This window comes from Typopeltis vanoorti, chromosome 6 (genome assembly GCF_054136105.1).
Source record: "Typopeltis vanoorti isolate ZY-2024b chromosome 6, IOZ_Tvanoo_1.0, whole genome shotgun sequence".
Taxonomy (NCBI): Eukaryota; Metazoa; Arthropoda; class Arachnida; order Uropygi; family Thelyphonidae; genus Typopeltis; species Typopeltis vanoorti.
Genome location: NC_143554.1, coordinates 77311471 through 77325205, shown reverse-complemented (window position 1 = coordinate 77325205; position 13735 = coordinate 77311471). Strand labels below are relative to the sequence as shown.

General features: G+C 31.6%; 1 protein-coding gene across 1 annotated transcript in view; it reads left to right on the top strand.

The window, feature by feature from the left end:
* LOC150105595 (sodium/potassium/calcium exchanger 5-like) overlaps positions 1 to 11761 on the top strand; it is a 29731-nt gene extending 17970 nt beyond the window's left edge. Inside the window, exons 6-10 of the mRNA XM_090394935.1 lie at positions 650 to 740; positions 4945 to 5161; positions 6578 to 6817; positions 11157 to 11258; positions 11401 to 11761. Coding sequence (XP_090251061.1) covers positions 650 to 740; positions 4945 to 5161; positions 6578 to 6817; positions 11157 to 11258; positions 11401 to 11735 — 985 coding nt within the window. The 3' untranslated portion in view covers positions 11736 to 11761. The remainder of the gene's footprint in view (positions 1 to 649; positions 741 to 4944; positions 5162 to 6577; positions 6818 to 11156; positions 11259 to 11400) is intronic.
* Positions 11762 to 13735: the final 1974 nt, after the last annotated feature.

Sequence of the window (13735 nt, the reverse complement as noted above, 5' to 3'; positions counted from 1 at the left end):
GAAAACCACAAAACAAAAATAAAGGCGTCTGCTTAATTGCATGCCAGTCAAAAGGCTTAACACATTTAAGAGGCAAACACAGTTATCTAAATAAAAGCTCAAAGAAATGCTCATATATAATTGAATCCTCTCTCTCTCTCTCTCTCTCTCTCTCTCTCTCTGTTCAAACGTAATCACGGAGCAGACCTGCAAATCAACTGTTGCCAATTTCTTCTTTCCTCTTCCACTTAATTGGCTTCCTTTCACAAACGTACGTGGGTTGATACGAGCAGTAAAATCTTCCCTTTTAATGCCTTCCGTTAAAATGTTCACGTCCACGGTATTAAAGGTGTAAACATTATTTCCCAAAAGAATTACAAAAAGTTGTTTTTCTCTGTATATTTTAAACCATTCTTAATTTCAGATAAAATCTTTTAACAATGTTCATTTATTATACTGTTAACTTTATTGTCATTGGCTGTGATTAATGTGACTTATACAAGCTTTTGGTATATTTCGAAGGTGACCTTGATAAAAATCCAGCGTATGTTCTTGTTAATTTTAAAATTCTGCTAAGTCAAACTGGGAATTTAAATACACTACTTGATAAATGAATAATATCAGGCGTTGAAGTTTTCTCATAATAAAAGCACTGTGATTTATCAAATAGGTGGGAAGCACTTATCCTTCTAGTGATGTTTGTCGCCTACATTCTGCTGATGTACTTCAATGCCCAGGTTGAGAATTCCTGTACGCAGATGGTAAGTGGATAATTTATTATGGCATTTGTTAATTTATTAAAGCATTCCCATAATTTATATTATGGGAATGCTTAGCTTGTTATTTTTTTTGTGTGTTAAGAGAACAACGAATCAAAAGCATCTTGTTATATAAAATAGGTCAAACAACCGGAAGGTTTTAAAGGCAGTGTGGATATTGTTATATTTTGTAATTGTTAGGATTACAACAATAGAAACAATTTGCATGGAAATATTAAAGATAAAAATATTTTGTAATTCTTAGGATTACAACAATAGAAACAATTTTCATCGCAATATTAAAGATAAAAATATTTCGTAATTGTTCGGATTACAACAATGTAAACAATTTGCATGGAAATATTAAAGATAAAAATAGATGTATTCATATATATATATATATATATATATATTGATTTCAGATCTAAGTGAATACTGAACATAGTTGAACTTACCATGATTAAACGAGCAGCTTTGTTTACCTTTCTCATATTTACAATAATAATAATAATCGATATTGTTAAGCTGTTGAAGTCTAAAATAATTGACCAAGATTGTTTCGATTTTTTTCACCTCACAGCAGTGGTATCGTTTCCCGAAACGAAATTAGTGTTGTTTATATGCCACCTAATGATATTTCACGCAACTGGTGTAATCCATCCCTGAAGGCTAATGTTTTGACGCTGAGCCTTAATTAACAGATACCTTTTATTCGATTTGCTAATCCAGATTTACAATAAAGCTCCTGGCCTATATCATACACCTCTGGAGAAGTACCATGGATGGAGAATCCTGTGCTGGTGCATATTTCCAATACATTTGATAAGATCTCGCATCGAAGACTACTCAGCACTTACGATCTTATTGTCTGCCTTCCTCCCTTTATAACCGGGCTGCCAGTTTTCTTTCAGGTCACCTACTACGTGTAATGATGTAAGGTGTTCTTACTTCTAATTTTAAGGCAAGTTTCCCTTCCTTATTATACATAAATGATCTGTTCTCACTGATCTCAATCTATATTCACAGTTTTGCTGATGATAGCATTCTCCACTCTTCCTGCTCATACAATAAACGTCTCAGTACTCACACATCTCAACCTTTAAGATCATAGTTTTGCCTGTTTCCTTGCAAAAAAAAAAATAATAATAATAAAGAACTTATGAAAAGAAAAAAAACTTATTCATGCCGATGTCCACACACGAGCCTTTTAAACAATAGGGCTTCTCTTGTGTGGGAGTGATGTATTTAAAAAAAAAAGTTTGAAATATTTCATATTGTTATGTTATCCAACGAATAAAATATTGTCTATTTTCCATGATGTTAGAATGTTAACATCGTGGAAAATGACTGAAATAATAATGTAAACAGGTTATTTAATTTTAAGGTAATACAACGTAACTACATTAACTGCATCTTGCATTATCTAATCTCTCTATTCCTTCCTTTGTGTATTTGTTAGACAAACAGATATCGTACCATCTGTGGTGAACAGATTAAGTAACAGATTTCCTAATTTTAATCAAGCCTTACGGTTTAAAAATAAAAGGCTTCGAGTTAATTTGCATCGCCCAATAGAATAACTAACACGTTGCTTTCTTTATTAAATACGATTCATTCGGATAATCTAATTTTGATCTAGCAATCTAAAATAATTAAGAAATACTTTACATTTTTTTAAATAAAGAATTTATAAAATAATTATAATATTTGTTTTGAAAGAAATATGAATTTTACTAGTAGTATTTATAAAATATTCTGACTTTCTTATTTACACCATATTAATAAAAAAATGCACAAACTGAAATTGGAATAAAACCAGAATATTGGAATAAAATCATCGTAACCCAATGTGGTGGCTGGATAAGAATAGCATCAACGTAATCTATGCTTATCGTAAGAGGCGACTAAAATAGACGCTGAGCTTCGAGAGGTTCGCTCTCTCAGGTTTCTTCCGGAATATTGCTCCCGGTGAAAAGGGGGGGGGGGGTTCTTTGTCTCTGGGGTTTGCCCTGGGAGGGCATTTTGAGTCTCTGGGGTGGGTGTTCTCCTGCGTGGCACGTGAGGGGCCTCGTCGGTGGACACTTTTCACTAGAATATGAGCGGTTCTGCTCGGTGGTGGTGGTGGGGAGGTGTCACTGAGTTGGACGATTTCTCAGCCACTATGGAGTGGTCTAGGGATCGTTTTAATTTTTAGAGGTGGCTTTACTTAAAAATCCCACTATAGCTCATGCATGTCGTATACGAGGCGACTAAAATAGGTGCCCAGGGAGGGTAATAGATGGCAATGCTGTAGCCAATAAAGTTTTAACTGAAGCTTGATTATTGCTGTTACCTTCTTGCCATGACCAGAGCCTGTAGCTCTATATTACCCATCCATACATTTTCTTCTACAGATAACGGGGAATATGAAAAGCATTCTTATTTCACCCATCTAGCAAAAAAAAAAAAAAAAATCATCATAACAGTCAAACAATATGCAAGTGTTGTGTAAGTCTTTGCAACTGCCATAAAATTGCTGAAAAATAACAGAACAAAATCATGAATAAAATGTTTTACACAACACAAAATAAGTGTAGAAAGAAGAAAAGAGCTCATAAGGTGAAGGGAAAGAATTAAAAAAAAAAACACTAATCGATGAAAAAATATTTAACATTTGCTCGGATTTAAACTGAAAATTATTAATTTATAAATGTACAATTTACATTATGTTTTATATAAAGTATGGTGTATATATAAAGTATTTTTTTACAAATTCATCATGTTAAAACCTCATGAAGAAACCTCGGTCGCATTATCTGAAAAACGAAAGGCATTACTGACAACGAATCCAAAAATGTCAAACAAATAATACCGCAATAAAAGAAACATATTTTAAATGATCAAAAGGCTCAGCTTATTCCTGTAATATTTTTAATGTCATATTTCGCTATGGCGAGCTGTTTGTAATTAAAGAATGTGGGGGTAAGAATTAGTAGAGAGAGCAAAGGTAGTGTTTAATTGAATAAAAATTAATATTATTACTGTTCATCCATCAAGAGGCTTAAAAACTGGAAAAAAATGAAGAAAATAAAAAAAAGGAATCAAAACGAAAAGAGAAAAAAATCATTTAAAAATACTTCATTTTTCTTAAAAGGTAACGTGTCTTACTAAAAAAAAAAAAAAACTGTTTTTTTTTTTTATAGTTTTTATTAAGCTAAGTAATCATAAAACACAAGGAAATAATCTGTTGGGTTAGTGGAAAGTGTGCTAGAAAACACACCTATCCCAATCACAAATAATCGTATTTTGTTTTTCTTTATAGAGTGCTTGAAGTGGAAGTTAAAAACACCAAGCAGAATGATTTCGGGAAGATAATACGGATAACATAAAAGATAGCGAAACAGTTATAGACGTTCTTGATAAAAAAAAAAAAAAGTGAAAAAGATAAAAATTGTATCCTGCTTTACTCTCATCTCGTTCCAAGCGTTGTTTTTATGTTCAGATTATTTTTTCACCTAATTTATCGTCAATTTGTTGCTACCTGCTATTTTTATTCAAAAACTAAACTGTTCTTCGTTGATTTACATCTATGCACGTTTACGTCACTACCGCTCCGCCATCTAACGGACTATTATGGAATAAACGATAATTGAAAAAAAAAAAAATTAATCTTCAAACAACCATAGATCAAAAAGAGGCAAAGTACAACAAAGCTATCTTCGTTATTTAATTAACACTCAAAATACAAAACAAAAACAAAAAATAAGAAGTTGAAGTACGGAAGAGAAAGAATGATCTTAGTAAGTTCTTAAAATCACAGAGAACATGTTCAAAGAAAAATAATTGATGAATACCAGATTTTTTTTAAAACTTAACTTTACCAGTTAGTAATCATCAACGTAATCTATCCAATAAATTATTTGCCTAATTAAAAAAAAGAAATACATAAATATATAATTCCTTAACAAGGTATCTGTCATTTTTTGAGTAATCTTTCTTAGCTTATTAATAATAATCTTCTTAATTTCTTCCAACGGTCTTTCAAAGTAATTTGTACATAAAAGTGATCATTTTTTGCGTATTTCTGCGTTTCCATATAATTGCAATGTTTGACATTATTATTTTTGTAGTCTAGCAATGTGCGGTCGTCACTGGACACCATAGACCGCATTAAAACATATTTGCTTATTTTTATACTCTGATCTGATATTTCTTAATGTGAATTTAGGTAGCTAAGTTTCAAAAGAGGTTTGGGAAAAATAAGATGTGCCAAGAATCCCAGGAAAGTGCTCCTTTATTAGGGAATGAAAAATATTCGCCGGAAGTGCAACCAGACGAAGAAAAAGGGACACAAACTCCGATTGAGGACAGCCTGCAAAATGATAACAGTGATGACTTTTTCCAACAGCGATCCAGAAGAGAAAGTCAGATCATAAAGGAAGAGGGTAAGAGAAACCAGGAAGAAATAAATAAAGCAGAGAGATAAATCAATAAAAATTATTAATACGAGAAAGTGAGTGATTAAACTGAAATAATAACAACGCACAATGTGGATTTAATGGGAGAGATTTCGTGGGTGGAAGTCAAGATTAAATAAAATAAAAATTAAAATAAATGATTAAATCTGTATAAGTCGGGAAGTTAGAATAAATCAAAGCAACTAATGCTTTAGATCATCATAAATCATGTCTATGAACTATGCTATCTAAGCCTATAGTACTTGTCTTAGCAAAAAACCAAATCTAAGTTTCCAGATTTGTTTTTGCAAAATGGAAACTCTGCCCTCAGTAATTTATGTCATAACTCGCCTCGATGTAATCCAAATGCTGTTATAAATAATTTAAGTAATTTAAGTTTTTTTTTATAATTTTATAAGTTGCGATAACAACAGAAAAACGATTTCGTGCGTAGATCAAACTATACGCTAAAATGTAACAGAATAAAAACAAGACTACACGTTAGTCGATTCACATTCCAAGTACACTCCTGAGGACGAGCTGTTGTCCTCCTCAGACAAAACTGTCTGAACAGACGCAGTTAACAGACATAATCCTCTGATCTCATGGTGTTAACTGCTTAATCCTATCGGCATAATGTACTGTGACCGTCAATTGCATGTGTTCTCTTTTGGCCTGTTTTTCAGTATTAAAAAATCGGCGTTTTCGGAAAGAACAATCTTACCACCTCCGTATGAGACCGGTTGACTCACCTTCAGAAAAGACCTGATAAAGATTCTTCGAACGAGATTCGAACCCAGGCCATTCGAAGTCCTTCGTCGAAACCGAGTAAGCTATGGCGGTTCTGTCGTACGGGTGAGAACAATCGAGTTTGATTGCATATTAATTTCATCGATTTAATCTCTCTCTCTCTCTCTCTCTCTCATAGTTAATTAATTAGAGTGTTTACTTGTGATCTGTCGCTTTTTTTTAGAAATCAACTTTCTTCATTGTCAAGCTAACTTCTTTCTTTTATCCTTTAAGGGAAAAAAAAAATTCATTTTCTTAAAAAAATATTTATATCTTTAGCGAATAATTCCCTCTTGGTTCATTAGTTTTAATTTTTAAAAATTGAAATTAAAAAATTAAATAAAATTAATTTAGAACAAATTAAATTAAAAACAAATTTTTAATATATAGTAAATTATTTTTAACTTAAAATGTTTAAATTAACTCATTATCAATTTTAAAAAAGTCATTTTGTTTTCAAACTTGAACCTTTAAAAATTTTAATCTCTAAAAAATTAATAAAATTAAAAATGTTAAATAAATTTTAAAACTTTAAAATTTATTTAACAGATTAATTGGCTAAAGTGTCATATGGATTATTGTTTCTACATAACTAAATTTTTTACACATTTTTAGTAAAGTCGATGCAGGGAGATGAAGAAGAGGATGAGGGATCTATATGCTCCATGCCATACAAAGGAATACTCAGACAGATTGCTTGGGTGTTAATGTGGCCAGCTTCACTACTGTTCTTTGTCACTATTCCAGACTGTAAAAAATCAAACTTCCGGAAGTTTTTCCCATTAACGTTCGTAACTTCTGTGGTATGGTTAGGAGTTTTGTCTTACGTAGCTGTGTGGATGGTCACAATCATAGGTAATAAATGCATTGAAATTGTCATTAATTGCAAGAAAGTCGTATGTTAAGTCATAAATACATTTGAAGTATCTAAAATATGTCTTTAGTTACTTCAAACATGTAGTATAGTCAGAACCGGCGCTAGGGTCTTTGGCGCCGCATGCAATTTCTATCTACGCTCCCGTGTAACGATCCGGGCGTGTGTGGTTCTTTTACGATAATAAAAATTTAAATTATTTGAAATTTCTTAAAGAAATTTTGACAGAACAGCCACACGTTGGTTCGCTAAATGTAACGAACCGGGGGTGTTGACTAGGCAGGCTAATCTTTAAAACCCGAATATTCAAAAAATTCTCAAAAGTTAAAGCAAATTTTGATAAAGCCACTTCACTTTAATCGTTGAATATAATGATACAGGGATCTTTAGCCTTCTCACCGACCCGAATCGCTAACAAAATTAAATTAATTTTAATTAAAGTTAAAATTTGTTTGATTTAAAGTTTAAAAAATTCTTTCATTTTACAAGTTAGTAAATTCTTAGTAACTTGTAAAAAATTTTTAATAATTTTTATAAGTGGAACTATCTTTTAGGAAAATAAAAGAAACTCAAGATGGATAAGAAAATAAGAAAAGAATTCAGAAATAATTAGAACATTTAATATAAGTATTCAAAAAATAACATCTTTACAGAATAACAGAAAATAAATTAAATTACATAAATATACTTGAAATTTTTTTAAATTAAAATTTTAGGGTTTTTGATTTCATATTCATAAAATTAGAAATAATGGTCTTAACGTCTAATTCTGCACATTTTTAATTTTCAATAGCTATTAACGCCAAATTAACAAGCCTTTTTTGTGACATACTTGCTCTTAAGTAGGTTTTAAATTAAAACCTACTTTTAATCAATTTCAACTTGGAAAAGGAACGTACACCGCTCGCTACTCTAGCAGGTAAGGTTAATAGTATTCTTAAAGCAATTGAAAAGTTAGGGAAAGATAAATTATTAAACAAAATAAAATTAAGAATATCGAAAGGGTTTTGAATATTTAAATTATCCTTTCGAAAAATATCCCGGAAAGCACATAACTCGTCATATAGTTCTATTGCATTTACGTCTTTATTGTCGCCGTCCTTCAAGAGAATCTCTAAATCGTCATAGTTTTTTCGTAAATCTTCGTTATTAATTTGTAGTAATCTATACAAGAAATTGAAATTATTATAATATGTTTTTAGTTGTTCAAAACGTTCTATTAACGAACACGTTGCAACGTCTAGAAGTGTATAAAACACATTCACTGTAAATTCTTCTGGCGATTGTGGCGTTTCGTCATGATGCTCGTAGTCCAATTGTCATGTCTTCTTTCGTCGTCGAACTTCCATACCAGTTTTAAATTCTCGCTCTCCATCCACCTCTTCACTCAGTTCTTTTGCCGTTTTAGAACTTCTTTAAAATTTGTATCTGATCGATACTCTTGTAAGAATATTTTTAAGTTTTCGACAGATTCTAAAGCAAGTGTAATGTTCATATTTTTGTCTTGAAGCATTTTACTCACAGGTTTATTCTGTTAAGTAAATCATGCCAAGTTATAAGAGAGCAAATAAATTTGCAGTCCTTTATTTAAGCACATAATGTTTGTGCTTCATGCTGAGTTTATTAAAATTTTCATTATTTAAAATTTCAAAAAGTGCATCGTAAATTTTTCCTAACTGATATCGTAGAGGGCAGATTGCATTAATTTTACTTTGCCATCGCGTTTCTGATGGCTGTTTCAATCAAATTTTTTACGAACTTTGAAAGGATTGCCCAACGTTTGTAAGAGAATGAAAAAACATTTTATATTTCTTGAATAATTGCAAAGAAACTAACTGTATCTGCATTCACTTTGGTTGCATCGTTAATGATTAAATTTAGAGTATGAGCAGCACATGGCACGTAAAAAGCTCGAGGATTTTTGTTCAAGAGGAAATTTTGGAGCCCATATTTTTTTCCCTTTCATGTTTGCCGCATTGTCATACCCTTGACCTCGCATGTCTTCAATGGGAATGTTCCATTTTTCCAGTTGTTCCATTATTGTTGCGCATAAACCACGTCCTGCAGAATCTGATATATCTACAAAACCTAAAAACTTTCCCTGATCTTGACAATTCCATTGTCACAGGAAACAAAGCGAATGATAATGGTCATTTGTTCTGTTTTACTTGCATCACGTGTGCAGTCTAAAATTATGGAATAATATTTAGATTTTTGAATTGATCATAAAATTGTATCCCTGATTGCGTTACTTAAAGTTTCCAATATTTCATTTTGTAGGGCCTTTCCTCAAATAGTGTATTTGAGGAAAGGCCCTACAACGAAGAAACTCTATTGTTTCGTGGAAGGCCCTTTCAACATGATTTTCCATAACGGGATCAAACTTCGCAAACAGTTCGACTAATTTTAAAAAATTGACGTTATTCCTTTCATACAATTTATTAGATGATCCGCGAAAAGCTAAATTTTGGCTACCAAGGAATTTTATAATTTCAATCAAGAGTTCTAAAACACTCGTCCAATGTTTCTTTTCCATTTCATACATGCTTTGAGTCTGGCAATCAATAGCAGTTTTGTTTTTTTAATTTTTTATCAAGTTCCTCCCATTTTCATGTCAGTTAAACTAGTCTCATGTCAATGCAAAGTTGTACTTACATTTCACCAACCGTTATAACCTTTTACAAGACTACTTGATTCAGTAGGTGCGAAACGTTTGCAACAAAAGCAAAAAACAGAATTTAATGTTTCGGAATAAATGAGCCATGTTCTTGGCACGAGCTCCCCGTTTTCCATTTTTCTATTATAATACGTATCACCAAATGTATGACCATATGTATCTCTGGGATATATTTTATTTTTCTTTTGAACAGGCCCCATTTCAATTAAAACAACTCGTAATTTTTCATCAATATTTCCCCATTCACCTGGATCTTCTAAATTTACAGAGACCAACAATGAGTTAGTTTCATGATCAACTACAACTAAATCTTCTCCTAACTGTTTTACTGTTTTTCACTTAAATCATGGGTCTTGCTATCTTGTTTAATAGTTGCAATAGTATTTTCATGCAAACTGGATGATGTGCACGGTTCTTCAACTCTGATTTCTGATGTATCGAGTTGGTTACAATCTGCATCAGAATATTTTAATATTTTAACAAATTTATTAAGAGCCCCACTTTGTTTCTTAATAACTGCTTCTATCGCAGCATGACCCTCACGATTTTGTGCACCGGATAACTTTTTTTTTAAATTTTTGATTCCACTTCTATTTTATACCCACAAGAAATTATTATACAACACGACACAGAGACGAAATAATAGTCCGCACTGCGCTGCTGTCAGTAGCCTACTGAGATGCGTACCATATGACTGGCTAACTAGCAACAAATGTTTTGTACGAAAATTCGTTTCTGCGCATAAAAACTGTTCACCGTTTCACTTTAGATAGACTGCAGTAGATACAACATTCTGCAGAAAAGCATTTAGCCTGCTCTCGCTGCAAAATTGTACACAGCCGGCTGATCAAAGAGGCGGCAATACACACTTTTTTTTTAATTTTTATTCGGTGTATACTGCCTTATTTATTTTAATACCATTCATTCTAAGAATTTTTTGTTTTTATGACAAAAATTTTGTTTCTTAAAAATGATCTTATGAACCGTGCCCCGGCGGCTTAACCCCCTTCGTAGCGGCCCTCGCATGCACGCTTCCGCCGGCCCTGAGTATAGTATATTAATATTAAGTACATTTGTTTGTGTCATCTTAAATATCTGCTTGTTTTGCAAATCGCTTACTAGATGGCGGCACTAACCACCAGTTATCAACACTGGTGGCAATTACACCTGAATTAATTTAACATATATGTGTATTTAATTTAACATGTATAGGCATGTATAATGTATGTATATTTAATTTAATATGTATATATATATATATTTAATTTAATATGTATATATATATATATATATATATATATAATGTATATATATATAATGTATAATATAATATAATGCTTCTCACAAACATTTAATTTATTATTTAACTTAAAATTAAATTAATGCAAAATTTTAAAATGTCTCCTCGAACATATTTTTGTTATTTAAAAAATTATAAGGTGTATTGTTGTTATTAATTTATTAGCATTATTTTAAAAACTTAACTATTAGTTTTTTTAAAAAGTAACTTTAATTTAATATGTTTTATGAAAATTGTTAAAAATGTCTTTTATCACACAATTATTAATAAGCATTAGCTATGCACATGAAGCAAATGTGATACTGTAGTATTTAAAAATGATGTCCTATTTTGTTATATTTAGGCTATACTTTAGGCATCCCAGATACGGTATCTGGAATTACTATTTTAGCAGCTGGAACAAGTATTCCTGAAGTTATATCCAGTGTGATTGTAGTGAGAAATGGTAAGTTTAATTAACAATTAAAATGCCATAAAAATCGGATTTTTATTATTATTACAAATATATATATATATTTATTTATTTTATTTTTTTTTTTTTGTCTAGTACTTTGCTAATTATTTATTTGGTGTTTTTGTTTTTTCAGGCCTGGGTAACATGGCTATATGCAATTTATTAGGCAGCAATATATTCGACATTCTATTCTGCTTAGGGGTTCCATGGCTTATAAAGAGTCTGGCATTTTCACCGGATAAAAGTGTTATCATCAACAGCTCTGCCCTTACTTATACTACAATAACTCTTCTATCAACGGTCGTTATAATATTTGCAGTCTTTGCTATCTCCGGATGGAAATTGAACTGGAAAGTTGGGATCGCCTGTCTTGTTCTGTATATCGGATTTCTAACACTGGCGTGTATGTACGAACTTAACGTGTTTGGTGAATTCAACCCTCCCCCATGTCCACGTATAGATAATTAAATACTCAATTAAACAAATTCATCATATTTCAGTTTCTGAAATCAAAAACAAACAGACAAACGGATTTCTAATCTGTTATATTGATATCAATACAGAAATAACTACGTCATTGTTGCTATGGAAATAAATATCTGAAAGCAAAGTAGATGAGATGAATAACGCATGCCCAAAAATGTTCGTTTCATTGTTGTTATCATCATTGTTATAAGATTTATTTTCACTTAAAACCATTGTTTATTGTTAGCAGTGATTGTATATTCTTTAAATCTAAATTCAATATTCACCACATATAATTTATAAAATGCCATTATGTTATTGGTAATAATTATTTCTTAATTATTGAAATATGATGGTATAACCGAAAATATACAAAGACATCTAACAATTGTAAATATTATGTACGCCAAACTCGTAATTTATTCTTTTTAATAATTCACAATATTTATTCAGTCCATTCAGTTGCAGTGCATTAAAACGTAATCTACCATAAGTTTATTATCATTTAATAAATTATAAAAGAAAATAAAACAACATGTTGACTGCATAGGCGACAATGTTTATCCCTCTGTTTTCACAGTCGTTTAAATACATCCACAACCGACTTTTATTTGTTAGTAAAAGTAAATTTCTCCTAACTGCAAAAGATGTCACAAGATGAGAATTAATGCGCTGCAAGTAAACAAGTGCACTTTACAAAATAAATATGTGCGAATGTAGTTACCAGTCAGTATTGCATATGATTTGTTAGCTAGCACATCGCCATGATTATTTCATTAATTTTGTGACAGCTAAAAGGCAGAGTGTCTTACCAAAAAAGAAAAACAGTTGATAAGGTGTATTTCTAAAACATCGAGATGCATCTTAAGAGAGTATAACTGAAAATTCTGCATTAGCAGCGTGTACACTAACTCATACATCCGCAACTACCTCCTACCGCTTTCAGGTGATGCCGGAGAAAGCTCCCGAGAAAAAAAAAGTATCTTCATCAAAGAATTCTCGTGTGTTTTGGTTTTCTTTCCACACATTTCTCTCTCTCTTTCTCTGTCTGTCAATTTAAATGTTACGTCTAAAAGAAACACACACACACACACACACACACACACACACACACACACACACACACACACACACACACACACACACACACACACACACACACACACACACACACACACACACACACACACACACACACACACACACACACACACACACACACAGAGTTCCTGCCCAGTCTCCTCTCACTCTGCACAAAAAAAAAAAAAATCTCCAAGGAGACAGGTCGCTTGCAATGTAATTAGAAGCAGTCTCAGGTGCTGAATGAAGTGGTTTACGAACCCACGCTTCTTCTTTTACAGGGTTGGATGCGCCAAAGTAGAGTACGACCAAATAAACTCAGATGTAAATAGATTTTGTGTGGTCTTCTTTCGATCTTGGTGAAGTTTGCTTCTCGTCATCCTCTCATTTCTTTATTTTTCTTATAATTTTATTTCTTTTAATATCTCTTTATCTTTTTTAAAAATCGATATAAATAAATAATAAGTAAAATGAGTAAGCTAGCTGAGATTAATAAGTAATCTCTTTTCAACTTAAAATCATTAGTACTTATATAAGGACTGGCTTAAAGGGGCGAAGCAAGAATGCTTTTCATCTTCCCTGTTATCTGTAGAGAACAGTGTAGGGATAAGGTGTTATTAAGCTATTAAAGCTGTGATCATGGCAGGAGGGTAACAGCAACAGCCGAGCCTCAATTAGAACTTCATTGGCTATAATTGCCGTCCATTACCCTATTGAATATTGAATCCTCTAAAATCATTAACCCCCACACGGAGAAATATTAATAAAATTGATATATTGAAATAAACGGTGTGGGAAATAATAATAATTACTTCTAACATAAATTCAAATATATTTCATTATTTAAATTTTTTAATAATGAAATATATTTGATAATGTATGGAAATATATAATTATATCTTTCCATACAGTTGAATATAAAT